The sequence below is a fragment of the Ranitomeya imitator genome, chromosome 2 (assembly GCF_032444005.1).
Source record: "Ranitomeya imitator isolate aRanImi1 chromosome 2, aRanImi1.pri, whole genome shotgun sequence".
Lineage (NCBI taxonomy): Eukaryota > Metazoa > Chordata > Amphibia > Anura > Dendrobatidae > Ranitomeya > Ranitomeya imitator.
Genome location: NC_091283.1, coordinates 598,443,953 through 598,466,794, shown reverse-complemented (window position 1 = coordinate 598,466,794; position 22,842 = coordinate 598,443,953). Strand labels below are relative to the sequence as shown.

Below are 22,842 nucleotides of genomic sequence, written 5' to 3'. Positions count from 1 at the left end.
AGTCTGGCTTTGAGCAAGTGAATTGCATGCTCAATTGGGTTTAGATCTGGAGATTGACTTGGCCATTGCAGAATATTCCACTTTTTGGCACTCATGAACTCCTGGGTAGCTTTGGCTGTATGCTTGGGATGTTGTGAATTCTGTGGCAGAGCTCCCTCCTGTGGTCACAAGTGGTACTTCGGCTGATTCTCTCTGAGAGCTTCCGTTTGTGGAGGAAACTGGTACTGCTGCTTCTGAGTTTCCTCCCTCAGGTGATCTGGTGAGGTCGTTAGGTGCTTCTCTACTTAACCCCACCTAATGCTTTGATTCATGCTTCCTGTCAATGTTCCAGTGTTGGACTTGTGTTTCTCTGGATCATTCCTGTGGCCTGCTGCTCTGCATAGCTAAGTGCTTCTTTGCTATTTGTTGCTATTTTTTCTGTCCAGCTTGTCTATTTGTTTTGCTGGAAGCTCTGGGACACAAAGGGTGTACCTCCGTGCCGTTAGTTCGGTACGGAGGGTCTTTTTGCCCCTTTGCGTGGTTTTCTTTAGGGTTTTGTGTAGACCGCAAAGTTATCTTTCCTATCCTCGTTCTGTCTAGAATATCGGGCCTCACTTTGCTGATTCTATTTCATCCCTACGTTTGTCTTTTCATCTTACTCACAGTCATTATATGTGGGGGGCTGCCTTTTCCTTTGGGGTATTTCTCTGAGGCAAGGTAGGCTTATTTTCTATCTTCAGGCTAGTTGGTTTCTCAGGCTGTGCCGAGTTGCATAGGGAGCGTTAGGCGCAATCCACGGCTGCCTCTAGTTGTGTTTGGAGAGGATCAGGGATTGCGGTCTGCAGAGTTCCCACGTCTCAGAGCTCGTTCTATTATTTTGGGTTATTGTCAGATCACTGTATGTGCTCTGACCTCCATGTCCATAGTGATACTGAATTACCTATCAGAACAGTACAGGAAGCCCAAAGTACTAATGATTCTCAATAGAGGGAAAAAAGAAGTTCTGAGACCATTTTTTTTTCTTGGCTTTGTGTTTTGTCTTTTTTTTCCCCTAGACATTAGGGTGGTTCAGTACACAGGTGTAGCGATGGACATTAGAAGTCTGTCTTCATGTGTGGATCAGCTCTCGGCAAGAGTACAAAAGATTCAAGACACTATTGATCAGAAATCTATGTTAGAACCAAGAATTCCTATTCCTGATTTGTTTTTTGGAGATAGAACTAAGTTTCTGAGTTTCAAAAATAATTGTAAGTTATTTCTGGCCTTGAAACCTAGTTCCTCTGGTGATCCAGTTCAACAGGTTTTGATTATTATTTCTTTTTTGCGCGGCGACCCTCAGGACTGGGCATTTTCTCTTGCGCCAGGAGATCCTGCATTAAGTAATATCAATGCGTTTTTCCTGGCGCTCGGATTGCTGTACGATGAGCCTAATTCAGTGGATCAGGCAGAAAAGAATTTGCTGGCTCTTTGTCAGGGTCAGGATGAGATAGAGGTATATTGCCAGAAATTTAGAAAATGGTCAGTGCTCACTCAATGGAATGAATCTGCGCTGGCAGCTATGTTCAGAAAGGGTCTCTCTGAAGCCCTTAAGGATGTCATGGTGGGATTTCCTATGCCTGCTGGTTTGAATGAGTCTATGTCTTTGGCTATTCAGATCGGTCGACGCTTGCGTGAGCGTAAATCTGTGCACCATTTGGCGGTATTACCTGAGCTTAAACCTGAGCCTATGCAGTGCGATAGGACTTTGACCAGAGTTGAACGGCAAGAACACAGACGTCTGAATGGGCTGTGTTTCTACTGTGGTGATTCCACTCATGCTATCTCTGATTGTCCTAAGCGCATTAAGCGGTTCGCTAGGTCTGCCACCATTGGTACGGTACAGTCAAAATTTCTTCTGTCCGTTACCTTGATCTGCTCTTTGTCATCATATTCTGTCATGGCGTTTGTGGATTCAGGCGCTGCTCTGAATTTGATGGACTTGGAATATGCTAAGCGTTGTGGGTTTTTCTTGGAGCCCTTGCAGTGTCCTATTCCATTGAGAGGAATTGATGCTACGCCTTTGGCCAAGAATAAGCCTCAATACTGGACCCAGCTGACCATGTGCATGGCTCCTGCACATCAGGAGGATATTCGCTTTCTGGTGTTGCATAATCTGCATGATGTGGTCGTGTTGGGGTTGCCATGGCTACAAGCCCATAATCCAGTATTGGATTGGAAATCCATGTCGGTGTCCAGCTGGGGTTGTCAGGGGGTAAATGGTGATGTTCCATTTTTGTCAATTTCGTCATCCACCCCTTCTGAGGTTCCAGAGTTCTTGTCTGATTACCGGGATGTATTTGATGAGCCCAAGTCCGATGCCCTACCTCCGCATAGGGATTGTGATTGTGCTATCAATTTGATTCCTGGTGGTAAATTCCCAAAAGGTCGACTGTTTAATTTATCCGTGCCTGAGCACACCGCTATGCGCAGTTATGTGAAGGAATCCCTGGAGAAGGGGCATATTCGCCCGTCATCGTCGCCATTAGGAGCAGGGTTCTTTTTTGTAGCCAAAAAGGATGGTTCGCTGAGACCTTGTATAGATTATCGCCTTCTTAATAAGATCACTGTTAAATTTCAGTACCCCTTGCCTTTGTTATCTGATTTGTTTGCTCGGATTAAGGGGGCTAGTTGGTTCACCAAGATTGATCTTCGTGGTGCGTATAATCTGGTGCGAATCAGGCGAGGCGATGAATGGAAAACTGCATTTAATACGCCCGAGGGTCATTTTGAGTATCTAGTGATGCCATTCGGACTTGCCAATGCTCCATCAGTGTTTCAGTCCTTTATGCATGACATCTTCCGAGAGTACCTGGATAAATTCCTGATTGTGTACTTGGATGACATTTTGATCTTCTCGGATGATTGGGAGTCTCATGTGAAACAGGTCAGAACGGTTTTTCAGGTCCTGCGTGCTAATTCTTTGTTTGTGAAGGGATCAAAGTGTCTCTTTGGTGTGCAGAAGGTTTCATTTTTGGGGTTCATCTTTTCCCCTTCTACTATCGAGATGGATCCTGTTAAGGTCCAAGCCATCCATGATTGGACTCAGCCGACATCTCTGAAAAGTCTGCAAAAGTTCCTGGGCTTTGCTAATTTTTATCGTCGCTTCATCTGCAATTTTTCTAGTATTGCCAAACCATTGACCGATTTGACCAAGAAGGGTGCTGATTTGGTCAATTGGTCTTCTGCTGCTGTGGAAGCTTTTCAAGAGTTGAAGCGTCGTTTTTCTTCTGCCCCTGTGTTGTGTCAACCTGATGTTTCTCTTCCGTTCCAGGTCGAGGTTGATGCTTCTGAGATTGGAGCAGGGGCTGTTTTGTTGCAGAGAGGTTCTGATTGTTCAGTCATGAAACCATGCGCTTTTTTTTCCAGGAAGTTTTCGCCTGCTGAGCGGAATTATGATGTGGGCAACCGAGAGTTGCTGGCCATGAAGTGGGCATTCGAGGAGTGGCGTCATTGGCTTGAAGGAGCTAAGCATCGCGTGGTGGTATTGACTGATCATAAGAACCTGACTTATCTCGAGTCTGCTAAGCGTTTGAATCCTAGACAGGCTCGTTGGTCGCTGTTTTTCGCCCATTTTGACTTTGTGATTTCGTACCTTCCGGGCTCTAAAAATGTGAAGGCGGATGCTCTGTCTAGGAGTTTTGTGCCCGACTCTCCGGGTTTATCTGAGCTGGCGGGTATCCTCAAGGAAGGAGTAATTGTGTCTGCCATCTCCCCTGATTTGCGGCGGGTGCTGCAAAAATTTCAGGCTAATAAACCTGATCGTTGTCCAGCGGAGAAACTGTTTGTCCCGGATAGGTGGACAAATAAAGTGATCTCTGAGGTTCATTGTTCGGTGTTGGCTGGTCATCCTGGAATCTTTGGTACCAGAGAGTTAGTGGCTAGATCCTTTTGGTGGCCATCTCTGTCGCGGGATGTGCGTTCTTTTGTGCAGTCCTGTGTGATTTGTGCTCGGGCTAAGCCCTGCTGTTCTCGTGCCAGTGGGTTGCTTTTGCCCTTGCCGGTCCCGAAGAGACCTTGGACACATATCTCTATGGATTTTATTTCAGATCTTCCCGTCTCTCAAAAGATGTCAGTCATTTGGGTGGTCTGTGATCGCTTTTCTAAGATGGTCCATCTGGTACCCTTGTCCAAGTTGCCTTCCTCCTCTGATTTGGTGCCATTGTTCTTCCAGCATGTGGTTCGTTTGCATGGCATTCCAGAGAATATCGTTTCTGACAGAGGTTCCCAGTTTGTTTTGAGGTTTTGGCGAGCCTTTTGTGGTAGGATGGGCATTGACTTGTCTTTTTCCTCGGCTTTTCATCCTCAGACTAATGGCCAGACCGAACGAACCAATCAGACCTTGGAAACCTATCTGAGATGCTTTGTTTCTGCCGATCAGGATGACTGGGTGTCCTTTTTGCCTTTGGCTGAGTTCGCCCTTAATAATCGGGCCAGCTCGGCTACCTTGGTTTCGCCATTTTTCTGCAATTCTGGGTTCCATCCTCGTTTCTCTTCAGGACAGGTTGAGTCTTCGGACTGTCCTGGTGTGGATACTGTGGTGGACAGGTTGCAGCAGATTTGGACTCATGTAGTGGACAATTTGACCTTGTCCCAGGAGAAGGCTCAACGTTTCGCTAATGTGGGTCCCCGACTTCGTGTTGGGGATCTGGTTTGGTTATCTTCTCGTCATATTCCTATGAAGGTTTCCTCTCTGAAGTTTAAACCTCGTTTCATTGGTCCTTATAGGATTTCTGAGGTTATTAATCCTGTGTCTTTTCGTCTGACCCTCCCAGATTCTTTTATCATACATAACGTCTTCCATAGGTCATTGTTGCGGAGATACGTGGCACCTATGGTTCCATCTGTTGACCCTCCTGCCCCGGTTTTGGTGGAGGGGGAATTGGAGTATATTGTGGAGAAGATTTTGGATTCTCGTGTTTCAAGACGGAAACTCCAGTATCTGGTTAAATGGAAGGGTTATGCTCAGGAGGATAATTCCTGGGTTTTTGCCTCTGATGTCCATGCTCCCGATCTTGTTCGTGCCTTTCATGTGGCTCATCCTGGTCGGCCTGGGGGCTCTGGTGAGGGTTCGGTGACCCCTCCTCAAGGGGGGGTACTGTTGTGAATTCTGTGGCAGAGCTCCCTCCTGTGGTCACAAGTGGTACTTCGGCTGATTCTCTCTGGGAGCTTCCGTTTGTGGAGGAAACTGGTACTGCTGCTTCTGAGTTTCCTCCCTCAGGTGATCTGGTGAGGTCGTTAGGTGCTTCTCTACTTAACCCCACCTAATGCTTTGATTCATGCTTCCTGTCAATGTTCCAGTGTTGGACTTGTGTTTCTCTGGATCATTCCTGTGGCCTGCTGCTCTGCATAGCTAAGTGCTTCTTTGCTATTTGTTGCTATTTTTTCTGTCCAGCTTGTCTATTTGTTTTGCTGGAAGCTCTGGGACGCAAAGGGTGTACCTCCGTGCCGTTAGTTCGGTACGGAGGGTCTTTTTGCCCCTTTGCGTGGTTTTCTTTAGGGTTTTGTGTAGACCGCAAAGTTATCTTTCCTATCCTCGTTCTGTCTAGAATATCGGGCCTCACTTTGCTGAATCTATTTCATCCCTACGTTTGTCTTTTCATCTTACTCACAGTCATTATATGTGGGGGGCTGCCTTTTCCTTTGGGGTATTTCTCTGAGGCAAGGTAGGCTTATTTTCTATCTTCAGGCTAGTTAGTTTCTCAGGCTGTGCCGAGTTGCATAGGGAGCGTTAGGCGCAATCCACGGCTGCCTCTAGTTGTGTTTGGAGAGGATCAGGGATTGCGGTCTGCAGAGTTCCCACGTCTCAGAGCTCGTTCTATTATTTTGGGTTATTGTCAGATCACTGTATGTGCTCTGACCTCCATGTCCATAGTGATACTGAATTACCTATCAGAACATTGGGGTCATTGTCCATCTGTACTATGAAGCGCCGTCCAATCAACTTTGCAGCATTTGGCTGAATCTGGGCTGAAAGTATATCCCGGTACACTTCAGAATTCATCCGGCTACTCTTGTCTGCTCTTATGTCATCAATAAACACAAGTGACCCAGTGCCATTGAAAGCCATGCATGCCCATGCCATCACGTTGCCTCCACCATGTTTTACAGAGGATGTGGTGTGCCTTGGATCATGTGCCGTTCCCTTTCTTCTCCAAACTTTTTTCTTCCCATCATTCTGGTACAGGTTGATCTTTGTCTCATCTGTCCATAGAATACTTTTCCAGAAGTGAGCTGGCTTCTTGAGGTGTTTTTCTGCAAATTTAACTCTGGCCTGTCTATTTTTGGTATTGATGAATGGTTTGCATCTAGATGTGAACCCTTTGTATTTACTGTCATGGAGTTTTCTCTTTACTGTTGACTTAGAGACAGATACACCTACTTCACTGAGAGTGTTCTGGACTTCAGTTGATGTTGTGAACGGGTTCTTCTTCACCAAATTAAGTATGCGGCGATCATCCACCACTGTTGTCATCCGTGGACGCCCAGGCCTTTTTGAGTTCCCAAGCTCACCAGTCAATTCCTTTTTTCTCAGAATGTACCCAACTGTTGATTTTGCTACTCCAAGCATGTCTGCTATCTCTCTGATGGATTTTTTCTTTTTTTTCAGCCTCAGGATGTTCTGCTTCACCTCAATTGAGAGTTCCTTTGACCGCATGTTGTCTGCTCACAGCAACAGCTTCCAAATGCAAAACCACACATCTGGAATCCACCCCTGACCTTTTAACTACTTCATTGATTACAGGTTAATGAGGGAGACGCCTTCAGAGTTAATTGCAGCCCTTAGAGTCCATTGTCCAATTACTTTTGGTCCCTTGAAAAAGAGGACGCTATGCATTACAGAGCTATGATTCCTAAACCCTTTCTCCGATTTGCATGTGGAAACTATCATATTGCAGCTGGGAGTGTGCACTTTCAGCCCATATTACATATATAATTTTATTTCTGAACATGTTTTTGTAAACAGCTAAAATAACAAAACTTGTGTCACTGTCCAAATATTTCTGGCCCTAACTGTATATGTATATATATATATATATATATATATATATATATATATATATACATATATATATATACAATCATGGCCAAACGTATTGACACCCCTGCAATTCTGACAGATAATACTCATTTTCTTCCTGAAAATGATTGCAAATACAAATTCTTTGGTATTATTATCTTCTTTTAAATTGTCTTAAATGAAAAAACACAAAAAGAATTGTCCTAAAGCCAAATTGGATATAATTCCACACCAAACATAAAAAAGGGGGTGGACAAAAGTATTGGCACTGTTCGAAAAATCATGTGATGCTTCTCTAATTTGTGTAATTAACAGCACCTGTAACTTACCTGTGGCACCTAACAGGTGTTGGCAATAACTAAATCACACTTGCAGCCAGTTGACATGGATTAAAGTTGACTCAACCTCTGTCCTGTGTCCTTGTGTGTACCACATTGAGCATGGAGAAAAGAAAGAAGACCAAAGAACTGTCTGAGGACTTGAGAAACCAAATTGTGAGGAAGCATGAGCAATCTCAAGGCTACAAGTCCATCTCCAAAGACCTGAATGTTCCTGTGTCTGTTATGATACGGTGAACTTGGAGCAGCATGAAAACTTTCACTGAAGTAGGTGGTCACTATACTGACCGCAAACCTGATCTTAATACCGCAACTAGAAGTAGCCGTGGAGTGTACCTAACAATCCTAGACACCTCGTCACAGCCGGAGGACTAAATACCCCTAAAAATGGAAATAGGAATACTATCTTGCCTCAGAGCAGAACCCCAAAGGATAGACAGCCCCCCACAAATATTGGCGGTGAGTCGGAGAGGAAAAACATACACAGGCAGAAAAAACAGGATTTAGCACACGAGGCCACTCTAGCTAAAATAGGACAGGATAGGACAGAGTTCTGTGCGGTCAGTATTAAAACCCTTCAAAAATATCCACAGCAGAATATACAAAAACTTCCTCCATCTAACTAAAGACATAGGAGCGTAAATCTTCAACTGCAGTGAATCCTACATTCTGAGCAGGAATACAATCAAAAACAAGCACACAGCAGTGTGCCACAGAAAAATAAACAGACACTTATCTTTGCTGAAATAGCAGCCAAGCAGGAGAAGCCAGGCAGAGATCACTCATATCCCAAAAGACATTGACAACTGGAAAGGACTAATGAGTCCTGCACGCCTAAATACCCCAGACTGAACTGCAATTAGCAGATACACCTGTCCAAGACTGCAGCCCAGAAACAACTGCATTACCATCTGCTACCACCAGAGGGAGCTCAAAAGCAGAATTCACAACATGTGTCTACCGTGGGCAGTGTCATGAAGAAGTTTAAAGCCTATGGCACTGTGGCTAACCTCACTAGATGTGGACGGAAAAGAAAAATTGACAAGAGATTTCAACGCAAGATTGTGAGAATGTTGGATAAAGAAACTCGACTAACATCAAAACAAGTTCAAGCTGCCCTGCAGTCCGAGGTTACAACAGTGTCAACCCGTACTATCCGTCGGCGTCTGAATGAAAAGAGACTGTATGGTAGGAGACCCAGGAAGACCACACTTCTTACCCCGAGACATAAAAAAGCCAGGCTGGAGTTTGCCAAAACTGACCTGAAAAAGCCTAAAACGTTTTGGAAGAATGTTCTCTTGTCAGATGAGACAAAAGTAGAGCTTTTTGGGCAAAGGCATCAACATAGAGTTTACAGGAGAAAAAAAGAGACATTCAAAGAAAAGAACACTGTCCTTACAGTCAAACATAGCGGAGGTTCCCTGATGTTTTGGGGTTGCTTTGCAACCTCTGCGTTTTGGGGTTGCTTTGCTGCCTCTGGCACTGGACTGCTTGACCGTGTGCATGGCGTTATGAAGTCTGAAGACTACCAACAAATTTTGCAGCATAATGTAGGGCCCAGTGTGAGAAAACTGGGTCTCCCTCAGAGGTCATGGGTCTTCCAGCAGGACAATGACCCAAAACACACTTCAAAAAGCACTAGAAAATGGTGTGAGAGAAAGCACTGGAGACTTCTAAGGTGGCCAGCAATGAGTCCAGACCTGAATCCCATAGAACACCTGTGGAGAGATCTAAAAATGTCAGTTTGGAGAAGGCACCCTTCAAATATCAGGGACCTGGAGCAGTTTGCCAAAGAAGAATGGTCTAAAATTCCAGCAGAGCATTGTAAGAAACTCATTGATGGTTACCGGAAGCGGTTGGTCGCAGTTATTTTGGCTAAAGGTTGTGCAACCAAGTAATAGGCTGAGGGTGCCAATACTTTTGTCTGGCCCATTTTTGGAGTTTTGTGTGAAATGATCAATGTTTTGCTTTTTGCTTCATTCTCTTTTGTGTTTTTTCATTTAAGACAAATTAAATGAAGATAATACCAAATAATTTGTGTTTGCAATCATTTTCAGGAAGAAACTGAGTATTATCTGACAGAATTACAGGGGTGTCAATACTTTTGGCCATGACTGTATGTTTTAGTGAGACACATATATATATATTTATATTTAATACAGCGCTAGATTGCTTAAAAGCCGGTAATTCAATTGCCGGCTTTTGCTATCTCCTTATCAAACCAGACAGGATATGAGACATGGTTTACATACAGTAAACCATTTCATATCCCTTATTTTTTTTACATATTCCTCATTACTAATGTTATAAGTGCCTGTGTGCAAATTTTGGGGGCTCTAGGTGTTAAAATAAAGGGTTAAATCACGGGAAAAAATGGTGTTGGCTCCCACGCAATTTTCTCCACCTGAGTAGGAAAGCCAGTGACTGAGGGCAGATAGTAATAGCCTATAGAGGGACCATGGTTATTGCCCCCAGCAATAACAGCAAAATTGCCCCCAGCAAAAACATCTGCCCCCAGCCACCCCAGAAAAGGCACATCTGTAAGATGCGGCTATTCTGGCACTTAGCCTCTCTCTTCACACTCCCCTGTAGCGGTGGGATATGGGGTAATAAAGGGTTAATGTCACCTTGCTAATGTAAGGTGACATTAAGCCTGGTTAATAATGGGAGAGATGTCAAAAAGACACCTATCCTTTATTAATCCAATAGTAGTAAAAGGTTAATAATACACACGCACACATTATGAATAAAGTATTTTAATGAAATAAATACACACATGGGGTTTTAAAATCTTTATTGTACACTTATTCCACCTGAAGACCCTCGTTGTGTAAAAAAAATAAAGTAAAAAACCAACAATATCCTATACCTGTCCGTTGTACTGTCATGTCCCACGCTGTAAATCCATCTGAAGGGGTTAAATACATTTACAACCAGAAGCCTGCTAATGCAGCTGTTGCTCCTGGTTGTAAAAAATGGGAAATGAATGAAATGCAGGGAACAGTAGCTACCTAGACTTGCGGTGATGCGCCCCCTGCTGGCATAAACTTATATGAACTCTAGCGTGGGAAAATATTCAGAAAAATTCTGTGATTTAACCCTTTATTTTAACACCTAGAGCCCCCAAACTTTGCACACAGACACTTCTAACATTAGTAATAAGGAATATGTAAAAAATAAGTAATATGAAATGGTTTACTGTATGTAAACCATGTCTCATATCCTGTCAGGTCTGATAAGGAGATAGCAAAAGCCGGCAATTGAATTACTGGCTTTTAAGTAATCTAGCTCTGCATTAAATATAAATATATATATGTGTCTCACTGACATATATATATATATATATATATATATATATACACTATGTGTAGACATTTATTCTATCTATTCTATTCTAACCTGTCAGTGTGATTTTACTGTACACCACACTGAATTGCCGGCTTTTCTATAGAACACCGCTGCGTATTTCTCTCAAGTCACACTGATGGTCCGTGTGTAATCCGTATTTTTTTTGCCCCATTGACTTTCATTGTCAGATTTTTTGCACAATACGCTGACAAACGCAGCATGCTGTGATTTTTTTCAGCTCGTAAAATACGGCTGCGAAATATATGGCAGATAGGAGCGGCCCCATAGAGAATCATTGGTGCGTGTGCAATGCGTAGTTTTTGTGCCTCTCATACATCCGTAAAACTCTCTAGTGTGATGCCGGCCATTGCCGCACCCACGAGTTATACAGTGGTGCTGTAGCCAACGGCAGCGGATTGCATATGGACGTATGGACGATCTGGCTGTGATCCGGATGATAAAAGTTTGAATTTCTGTCATAAATTGGCAAATAAAGGCGTTTAAATTTTACTTTCTCGGGTCACGACCTCATTACCGTACTTACAATATAAGCATATTTAAAAAAAAAAACTATTGCACTTTACTTACCCTCCCCTGGTCCTGTACAGTGTCTCCAGCTCTGCCCCAGCCTCTGTTGCTTGGCTGCAAACATGACATCACATCAACAGCAATGCAGCCAAGCACTGAACTTGTGCCTTCTACAAAATCATATGAGCTCAGTAATTGGCTGCAGCATTATTGACGTGACATCACAGCTGAAACCTATATAAAATCACAGGAGCAGTGCTGGAGACACAGCCTGGATCATTTTTTTTAAAGCATTTAAAAGATAAAGTACCCAACAAAAGAAAACAGTGTATAGGTGCAATGCTAAAATGTGACATAAAAGGTGTACAATCCAGTAAACTAATAGGTAAAGGTGTGTGCTCACAAAACCAGCAGGATAGGATATCTTCTCAAATCCTTCATTCCTAGATCTCTTGAGGAACCATTATCCGGCTGGGAAACACGTTAAAATATACATGTGGACAGATGAGTACCTCGATACATGTTGATATAATAATAAAGGAACGATTTTTTAGAATATACGATGTGGATTATTTATTATCATAATCACATGTTTTGTTTATTTATCCTGCGAGCTCTATTGGCCTTTATAGGTCTGTGATATAATATCACATTTTATTATATCCTGTCTCCAGTCTTCCCTGCTCTATAGGATTGGCGTATGGATGGACTGTGCCTATTGGGGGCACCAGTTGAACATTTTATTAGGTCGGAGACCTTCATGATTAGACTACATTGAAGACAGGGGACACATAGTGTACTATCTGGTGGTGTCCGTGTCTTTTACCCACAGTGAGCTGTATATCTAATCTCTTGGATTACGTTGAAGTTTGAATATTCCTGATATTCCTACTTTGCAAGCATCCATTTTTCTTCTTGCACTGTTAGAGATGGCCTCCATCTATACCAGTGTTGATCCAGGGACAGATAGCGTTGATTTGTGATTTTCAACTAGTGTGCCAACCTCTGCCTTTAGGTAGGATTACAGCTAGGGTATGTACGGGCCATTGATCTTCAGTACCTTTTATCTATTGGTTTAATGGAATAGACACTTTTTATGTCACATTTTAGCATTGTACCTATAAACTTGTTTTTTTTTCTTGGGGACTTAATCTTTTAAATGATTTAATAAAAGCAATATTTTCAGGGGATGTTTTTGTTAGTTTTAAGTTTTACAAGAGCATAAAATTAGCGTTGAAACATGTTTCAGTTAAGCCGTGAAGAAAATTAGTTTGAAACGCGTTAGCCAGTATGTGGAATTTGTGATTTATCTGTGTGTTCCAAATTAAAGTTTTTAACCAGAATGGGCTGTGAGTTGGATTAACTACATATTAATGTAGAAAGGACAAGTTTTGTCTTTAGTATATGGACCCCTCTTCTGTATATGCAAGGTTTTTTGGTGGTAGGGCCCCTGTTAAGCCTTTATGCCTAATTACCCAGTAGTTAACTATTCTTTAATATACATTCGTGATCTGTTACTAGATTTTTCCTCCATTACTCCCAATGAAATAGCTTCACTTTGCAAGGAGCTCACAGAAACCCGCATCTCTCATCATGTCATATTTATAGATGCTTCAATTCATTAGTGCGGACGTGATTCTCCTTACTGCACTGGACCCTGGCGACCACCCAGTTATTCTTTCCGCGACTTTAACAGACTTAAATAATACATTTTCTGAGTTTTTGGGCACCTGTACTAAATATCCCTATACCTGCGTGTCAGTGTTGTTCACAATGCTGAACTTAATCTGTTTGTATTTAATTAGTGAGTTTATTTCTGCTTATGGAGAGTAGCAGCTTTGAAGAAATCAAAGGAAACAAGTAGTTTCACAGCTGATGACGCATCTACTTCTGTCTTTCAGCATTTTTAATTTTCTCTCCAAATCGCAGTATATGGAAATTAGGGTTACTTGGCAGCAAAAGTTTTATAATTGTTTCACTGACTTTGGCTAACACCTGCTGTATTTTTATATATAACTTGTTCTCTTTTATAAAATAATATGTAACATGCAGTGGTGTAACTAGAGACTTATGGGCAACAATGCAAAAATTAAACAGGGGTACACAGCATTATGTTGGTCAGATTTATGGGCCCCTGTAATGATGTCCTCTGTCCTGGTCCCTATCATGTAGTTATGTACTCCATCCTGTAATAATGTTCTCTGTCCTATAATATCCCCCTTCCTGTAATAATGTACCCATCTTGTAATAATATCTCCCATCTTGGGCCCTTCCTGTAATAATGTCCCACTTCCTGAGCGACTTCCTGAAATGTCCCAATCCTGTAATAATATCCCCCATTCTGGCCCCTTTCTGTAATAATGTCCTCCATTCTGTTCTAAGGTCCCTCATCTATCCCATTCATGTAATAAGGTCCCCATCCTGGCCCCTTCCTATAATAATGTCTCTCATCATGTAATAATGTCTCCCATCCATTAATAATATCCCCTATTCTGTAATAACGTCCCCCATCCTAGCCCTCATCCTGTAATAATGTCCTCCATCCTGGCTCCTTCCTGTAATAATGTCTCCCATACTTTCCTCTTTCTGTAATAATGTCCCGCATCCTAGCCCTTTAACATAATAAGGTCCCTATCTATGCCCCTTCCTGTAATAAAGTACCTCATCCTGTAATAATGTCCCCCATCCTGTAATAATGTCCCCTATCCTGGCATCCATTCTGTAATAATGTACCCTGTCCTGTAATAATGTCCCTTATCCTGTAATAATGTACCACATCCTAGCCCCTTCTTGTAATAAAGTCCCTCATACTGGTGTCCATCCTGTAATAATGGCCCCCATCCAGTAATAATGGCCCCTATCCTGTAATAATGTCCCTAATCCTGGCACCTTCCTGTAGTCACGTCCCCTATTCTGGACCACTTCCTGTAATAACGTCCTTCATTCTGCCCCATTCCTGTATTAATGTCCCCCAGCCTGTAATATTCCTCATAATGATGTCCATTCTGTAATAATAGCCCCCGTCCTGGTCCCATCCTGTAAAAATATCCCTCATCCTGGCAGCAATCCTATAATAATGTCCCCCATCCATGGCCCCTTCCTGTAATAATGCTCCCCGTCCTGGCACTTTCCTCAAACACATTTAGCCACAAAAGAATAAATGATTGTTCTGTTTTTCCATGCTCAGCAGTGCCCTCTTCCTCCTCCATAGCCAGCACAGGGAGAGACGGCGGCGCATGCCACGCAACGAGCACTCCAACGTCAACTGCTGGTTTCTGATAGGCCAGCAGCCTCTATAACTATTGTAGTACAGGGATCTGATGGTTCGTTGCGCTACATTTCAGCTGGATGTACGTCCAATTGACTCATGCAGTTGGAAACTGGGATGGTATTGGTGGGCCTCCTGACCTCATGGACCTGGTTGCAGTCGCACCTTCTGCAATTGCAATCGTTACACTCCTTTTAAAATGACAAATGTTACAATATTAGCTGTTTCATTATTTGCATTGTTTTGCACCCATATAAAAGTTAAATAAAATTTCATTATCTTCTCAGGAGCCGAGATCTTCCTTCTTGCAGATGGCAGCCTCACTGGAACAGCAGCTCATTGTCATCTTCAAAGTGTTGGAGGAATATGACCTTGGTCCATTTTCTGTCATCACAAGTCATTATCCTGGTCACCGCTTATTCCTGAAGACAGTAAGAGTTTTGTGTGAGTCTATTCAACCAGGTTGGGGCCCTCAAGATGAACTTATATTAGAGCCAGGAACTGGTCCGAGGGGGACCCAAAGAGTTCTCCGACAAATTTCTGCTCCTGTGCTTCTACTATTTTGCTCCAGAGAAGAGGCTGAGGAACTTTTCCCTATTGCTGGTGAAGCTGGACTTCTTGGACCAGACTATATCTGGATTGTACCAAGTTTTACAATTGGTTCTCCAGAACACCCTGCCGAATTCTTCCCTGTTGGACTTGTGAGTGTAGTAACTGATGGTTGGCGAAGAAGCCTACGGCAAAAGGTTCGGGATGGAATAGCAGTAATTGCTGCAGCAGCAAGGAACTATTTGCTGAAACATGGTGAGCTGTCCAATCCTGGAGGAACCTGTTTGACACCAGGACAGATGCAAGGAAATGACACTTTGTATAGGTAATGTACATGTTAAAGAAATATCATAGTTGACCAGATACGTTAAATTCACTCTTTCAGCGTTTTATTAGAATTGTTTGATTTGCCAGGAGGTCATATTTTATTTTCTGCATTTTTTTCTTGGCCTTTATTGTCTTTCTCAATTTAAACACTTTTATGTCCTAAAATTGATACCATCTTTTAGGCATATGCTGAATATAGTGTGGCAGGAGAGGGACCTATCATTCAATACCAAGGGATTTCTACTAAACCCATCCATGCTGGTCATTACATTGACACCGCAAAGGGTATGGGAGGAGGTAATTCCCCTTTCTACATTTTGTGCTAAATATTGCAAGAAATATTCACAGTTAATAAAAATCTGTCCCTCTTCTCTAGGTTGGCAGGTGGGAACATGGTATAATACGTATGAAGTATCCAGTATGGCCGCGATATGGCAGTGGTCATCAGCTTGTATCAGATACTCGTCATCTAACTGTGGCCACCTTAGAAGAGAGACCTTTTGTTATTGTTGAAAACACAGATCCAATCACAGGAGACTGCGTGCGGAACACAGTGCCTTGCCGTAAGCAAAGCAACCTGACATTGAGGTAAAGGGGATCAGTCAACAAAAAGCTTCAGTACGTAGGGCAAGTAAAAAATAATGACTTAGGATAACTATTTATAAAATTTATTCTAGTGTTTATTTCATATAGGCCCTGTCCACACTGTGCTACTGCAGTGAATCCGGGGGTTCCATCTGAATCACATTTTTAGGGAGAACCGCTAATAGCGGTATAAAATACCATGACACGACCGTAGTTCAAATGACCTCCAATCCATTTGTGTTTTTTCTCTGAAAATGACTGGCACAGAAACACAGCAGACAGAAAATGGAAATGTTCAGAGAATTATGACACTGGTAATGTCAATCCTCCGGTGAAATATCTGCATTATCAGTCCCTATTATTCCTCACTCCAAACCCCCCCTCCCACCATCCTTACAACTATTTTGCGAGCAAAAAATAAAAAATAACACAGGAGTTTGGATAATTTGGCCACAGAGCCTTTATTTAAACAAACATATAATAAATTCAGACTTTTAATACATCATAATGGTAGGGTCCTTGAAGCACCAAAATATACTGATAACCAAAAACATAAACCATAATTACTCCCAGCCAATACCCCACTGGCTTGGGAGCACCAAACTCAAAGGGTTCCAGTCTACATTTAAACTTCCAGGGACCCGACATTCCATTGCTATAAGTCCCCTCAAAATCACCAGACCAAAGACCTTCTTTTCCAATTGAGGAATCCATATCCTAATGAATCCTCCAGACAAATTTAGAACCAAATTCAAGGACCTCTAACTGACAATAGCCACCATGACCCGAAATTGTCCCAAACTATAATCAATCCCTACTATTAGTACTTTGAGGAGGGCGGGACTTTCACTGATGAGCGGGATAATGATAAACCCTTCCCCTTCATGTCCATATAAACACCTAATCCCTGGCCCACCAATTGCCCGATGTTAACACCACCTCCCTCCAACCCATTGTCATGCCAGCTATCCTTTCATATGGAACCCCAAGACGCACTGCAGAAAAACAGAGTGAGTAGGACCTTACTATATGCTTACTATATGCTTCTTTTTTTGTAAAAGTTAACATCACTCACAGAGTTCTTACCTATTATACCCTAGCAGTTCAGGTGAACCTTACTCCAAGCTGTGCTGTAAAGGCTTCTGTATTGACATCTTGAAGAAGTTGGCACGTACAGTTAAGTTCTCGTATGATCTTTACCTTGTGACAAATGGCAAGCATGGCAAACTTGTGCGCGGCGTGTGGAATGGAATGATTGGCGAGGTGAGCCGGCTAGAATTTTTCTTTTTAATGTTTCGTTCATTTACTATATCTATACTATATCTGAGGGGTGGGAGTTCAAACAAAACCCATTTGGTGCGAAAAGGCAATATTTTTTATTCCCTTATAATGAGGCCCAGGTGGTTTGTCTGTTGATGCCCTTTAAGTGGTACAAAGTGCTGTGGTTATATTCTCTAAGGAAGAAAAGTTCCTTATTACACAGTTCCTGATCGAGGCCTGGTGTCAGGTCATGCCCAATATGGCTCATAGCTCTTGCTTGAAACTTCATTGTTGCTATGGATCTAAGAAAAGCTTATCCTGACTAGGTGATTTTCTCAGTGTTGCACCAGCTATTTGTATTTCGAGACCCGGATACCCATGGGTGGGATCTGTGAAATTTGGGCCATTTCTGATTTCCATAGCACGTCTGACCATTCATATTTGTGTGTGTGGCTTATATGCCATTCACGTTGTATTTAGCAGATAACAGTCTTTTCTTACAAAGCCAACAATCCTTAAATTGAGATACGGATGCTCATCCTCCATCATGGGGTCTAAACAGTAAAATTTCACCCTACCCGGTGGCGCTCTCCAGGTTGGTGTAAGTAGATGCCATGTCAGAGAGACCTCTCACTCACCCAAATCAACTCTCCTGCTTTGCACTGAAAAGAAGAAAACACATGTGTCTGCAAATGAAGTTTCAGGTTTGGCTAATTATCCTAAGTCATGTGGCAAGGCTCGACTTATTGCTACTTCCAATAGGTGGCACTAGAGTTCCTGTCCTTTTCCTCTCTGAAGAGGCTACTTGCAATATCCTCTTCGGTAAGTCTCTGGTCTCGGTCTCCGGTCAACACATTGTCTCCAAACACAGTCCACTCATGTCACAAACTTTAATGGACTTTCATCAGTTACTCGGGTGACCTATCTTAATAAAAGGTGCTAAATTCGTTTGGACTTTATTTATGCTCTTGGATAATAGACCCACTAGCTCCATACAACAGCCTTCATGACTCACCAGCCTCCGCAGCTCTTTCTCAATCTCTGAATGCTTTTTCACACTGCTCTCACACCTTGGTCAGACAGGCTAGTATTTCTCTTCAGTCTTTGGTCACTCCCCTATCTACTGCTCACTGCCTACTGACCGGTTCCTTGGTGCAGACAGGTCTCAGCGCAATCACACTTTCTTTTATGTGGTTGCTGTGTGCACTCTACAGAGGCACCAAACTCACAAGGTTAAATGGATGCAACTCACCCACCCTGTAACCTGAAGATACCATTCCTCCAAACACACCCAACACACTCTTGCAATTTTTAAAGGCCTTTGATAAGGCCCTTATTTAACCTGTCCTGATAAGATGCTGAACTTGTTGGGTCATTAATAATTTTCACGGAGAGCACACACTGACTCTTTGCAACAGTCTCTTAAACAAACCATGCTCTGCAGCTCTTCCTGAGTGACTACTCTTAAGTGCTCTATTTTTCATTCCGTCTTATTGACACCTTGATCAGACAGCCCCACAGCGTCTGTCTACGTGTCTTTCAAGTAGTGACCTATTGTGCATTCCATGTCTTAGACACAAAACACACATGGTTATGTGGATGCATCTCAAATCTACCTACAGACACTTTGGCACAACTTTCCAGATATTGCAATGCCCACCATTAAGTCAGACCCAAGGCACAAAAGTAATAGCCTCCTTCTCTGACACCCCATTTTCTTTCAGCATATTATTAATATTCCTCTTGTCATCAATACAATAATAACAACACCAATGAGACAATGTTCCTCAACCTTTCTTTGTGATGCTCTGACTGTATGGATACATGGCATAAACAGTAAAATACATTTTTAAATATTATAACATTAATTTATACTACAAAACATAACAGTTCATGTTGTGAAGGGGGTGGGGGCAAGTAAGGGCACTTGCATTTTAATCCCCTTCCTTATCACTTTACTTATCCTGGCTTATTTATTTTTCTCTCCATGCCTGCTCAGGTTTATTACCAGCGTGCTCACCTTGCTATTGGGTCTCTAACCATAAATGAAGAACGTTCAGAGATTGTGGATTTCTCAGTTCCCTTTGTGGAGACTGGAATCAGCGTTCTAGTATCACGAAGCAATGGAACTGTGTCCCCCTCTGCTTTTCTAGGTGAGATCTGTAGAGCATCACTAAAGCTCTGTAGCAACACAGTAGTAACAATAGTAGTAACACAGTAGTAACACTAGTAGACTTCAAAATACTTCAAATACTGGGATCTCTTGAAATAAAGATGTGCTCAAAAGTTTACATACCCTGGCAGAATTTTTGCTGTCTTGGCCTTTCTTCAGAGAATATGAATGATAACACCAAAACTTTTTCTCCACTCATAGTTAGTGGTTGAGTGAAGCCATTTATTGTCAAACTACTGTGTTTTCTCTTCATAATGACAACCCGAAACATCCAAATTGGCTAATCTTATTGTTGGTCAGCTGTCTATAATAAGTCTATTATGTATTAAAAGTTTGTAGACTGGACTTTGTTCACTTAAATGAACGGTCCATACGCATCCATGTGTCACGGTATGAGTATGCACCATGAAGCATGGACTGACCGTGGCTCTCCTGACCCGAACTTGACAACCTCATATATGTCTATGACGAGGCTGTTAAATTCGGGTCAGAAGACCCATGATTAGTATTGAGCGATACTGTCCGATACTTGAAAGTATCGGTATCGGATAGTATCGGCCGATACCCGAAAAGTATCGGATATCGCCGATACCGATATCCGATACCAATACAAGTCAATGGGACACCAAGTATCGGAAGGTATTCTGATGGTTCCCAGGGTCTGAAGGAGAGGAAACTCTCCTTCAGGCCCTGGGATCCATATTAATGTGTAAAATAAAGAATTAAAATAAAAAATATTGATATATTCACCTTTAAAATGAGCGCGTTTAGGACCTGAGGAATGACGTTGCGGCTTCTGATTGGTCGCGTGCCGCCCATGTGACCGCGACGCGACCAATCAGAAGCCACGACGTCATTCCTCAGGTCCTAAATTCCTAGAATGAGGAGTTTAGTGCCTGAGAATGACGTCGCGGCTTCTGATTGGTCGCGTCGCGGTCACATGGGCGGCACGTGACCAATCAGAAGCCGCGACGTCATTCCTCAGGTCCTAAATTCCTAGGATGAGGAGTTTAGTGCCTGAGAATGACGTCGCGGCTTCTGATTGGTCGCGTCGCGGTCACATGGGCGGCACGCGACCAATCAGAAGCCGCGACGTCATTCCTCAGGTCCTAAACGCGCTCATTCTAGGAATTTAGGACCTGAGGAATGACGTCGCGGCTTCTGATTGGTCGCGTGCCGCTCATGTGACCGCGACGTCATTCCTCAGGTCCTAAACGCGCTCATTTTAAACAAAGAAGCCTGCCGGTTACCCGCGGTGATGTCCAGGGGCCGCCGGAGAGGTGAATATATCAATATTTTTTATTTTAATTCTTTATTTTACACCTCACTATGGATCCGATACCGATACCCGATACCACAAAAGTATCGGATCTCGGTATCGGAATTCCGATACCGCAAGTATCGGCCGATACTTGCGGTATCGGAATGCTCAACACTACCCATGACCTGTCTGTGAATCACTGACTATGACCCACGGATGTGTGACTACAGATTGAGTCTCACATTTACTTCTCTTTACAGAACCATACAGCCCAGCAGTCTGGATGATGATGTTTGTCATGTGTCTATCTGTTGTAGCAGTGACTGTATTCATCTTTGAGTATTTTAGCCCCATGGGATATGATCAAGATCTAAGCAATGGAAAACGTAAGAGGAAAAAAACTTTTAAAATTTATCGTAGAGTTATAATAGACAAAGCCAAAAAAAAAAAAACACAAAAGAAAATGCATCTGTTGGATGGGAACCATGAATGTCAAATCTGGTCATAAGGAATACTTGTTTAGTATTACAGAGAAATATACTTTTTCTTCCACTTTAAAGTGCTTTGACACTTAGTTTTATATCCTAATTTGGCTCTCAAACTAAAAACAGTTCCAGAGAGATCATGTACAGAAAAATGGAACAAGACCCGATGTTAATTGAGTTCAGGAACTGTTTATGGAGGAGCAAGAGTGCGAAAAGCTGTCAGGAAGAGCTGAATGGTTGTCTTAAATAGCCAAGGACATGATGCTTGTGTACATTCAGTAGAAGTACGTGGGAATAAATAATGGTGCCCTTATTTCTACCACTAAAATAAGGCCAATTTTAACCATATGTTATGTTCTTGGTCTTCCAAGTATAAATAGCTACATAAGTAATATGAATAAATAATCCTAGACTCATTTGAATAAAGTCACTGAGCCTGAATATGCTCCAAACTTCGCTAAGGATGACTACATTCCTCAGTTATTCAAGGTTATCCTTTGAAAAATGAGTATTTTAGGCAATTGTTAAAGCCTGGATAAGGTATGATAATAGGAAGATGCCTATTCTTATAATAAGAATTATATATACATAGTGCACATAAAATTAGGTACTAGAGACTTTAAGAATTGAAAGGAAAGTAGTGTGAGTAATGATAGCTACAAAGATCAATTATTCTGAAGTGCAGCAAAGGACAGGAGCTGATGTTTGAGAATGATAAGAGATGGATAGAATAAAAGGGAATGAGAGATAACATTCTTACTTGTCTTTTCAGGTATAGGAGGTCCAAGTTTCACCATTGGGAAATCCTTATGGCTGCTGTGGGCACTGGTGTTTAATAATTCAGTTCCTATACAGAATCCCCGTGGTACTACCAGTAAGATCATGGTGCTGGTCTGGGCATTCTTTGCTGTAATATTCCTGGCTAGTTACACAGCCAATCTTGCTGCATTTATGATCCAGGAACAATATATAGACACAGTGTCTGGACTAAGTGACAGGAAGGTGAGTGGCATCGCAATCTCTTCTAGTTAAGTATGCTGCTTATTAGTTTACTTTAGTTGAAAGGAAATTTGTTACCAAGTTTTTGCTACCCCATCTGAGAGCAATATGTTGTAGGGGCAGAGACCCTGATTCCAACGATATAGCACTCACTGGGCTGCTTACTGTAGTTGTGATAAAATCATTTAATGCTGAGCTCTGTGCACCTCTGATTGACAGCTTAGGCTTCTTTCACACTTCTGTCTTCTGCTGTGCAGTAAAATGACGTATCGACGTACGTTGCCACAATTTCAATGGAGAAATTTGAGGGAATCAAATGTCCGGGGATGAGAGAGAGATTGCTCAGAGGGGAAAAACGTGATACGTCGCTGGATTCCAGTGTGTGACGGTCAGCGACGGATCCTGCGTCCATAGGCTTCCATTATAGCTGACGCCGGGCAGCGCAGGATGCGTCGCTGACCGATTTTCCGACGTGCAAAAAAAAGTTCCTCTGAACGTTTTCTCCGCATGACAGATCCAGTGCACGACGGATGAAACGGATGGCCATCCGTCGCTAATAGAAGTCTATGGGAAAATGCAGGATCCTGCAACTTTTTTTGCAGGATCCTGCATTCTCAAAAATGGACAGATTGTGACGGAAGCTGAAAGACAGAAGTGTGAAGAGGTACTGTGTACGATGTGCAGA

The 22,842-nt window shown here is 42.5% G+C and overlaps 1 protein-coding gene across 1 annotated transcript in view; it reads left to right on the top strand.

The window, feature by feature from the left end:
* The window catches only part of GRIN2C (glutamate ionotropic receptor NMDA type subunit 2C), a 143,657-nt gene that overhangs the window by 16,432 nt on the left and 104,383 nt on the right, over positions 1–22,842 (top strand). Inside the window, exons 2-8 of the mRNA XM_069752370.1 lie at positions 14,806–15,392; positions 15,577–15,691; positions 15,771–15,982; positions 17,083–17,242; positions 19,239–19,392; positions 20,934–21,059; positions 21,931–22,160. Of these exons, the coding sequence (XP_069608471.1) occupies positions 14,806–15,392; positions 15,577–15,691; positions 15,771–15,982; positions 17,083–17,242; positions 19,239–19,392; positions 20,934–21,059; positions 21,931–22,160 (1,584 nt within the window). The remainder of the gene's footprint in view (positions 1–14,805; positions 15,393–15,576; positions 15,692–15,770; positions 15,983–17,082; positions 17,243–19,238; positions 19,393–20,933; positions 21,060–21,930; positions 22,161–22,842) is intronic.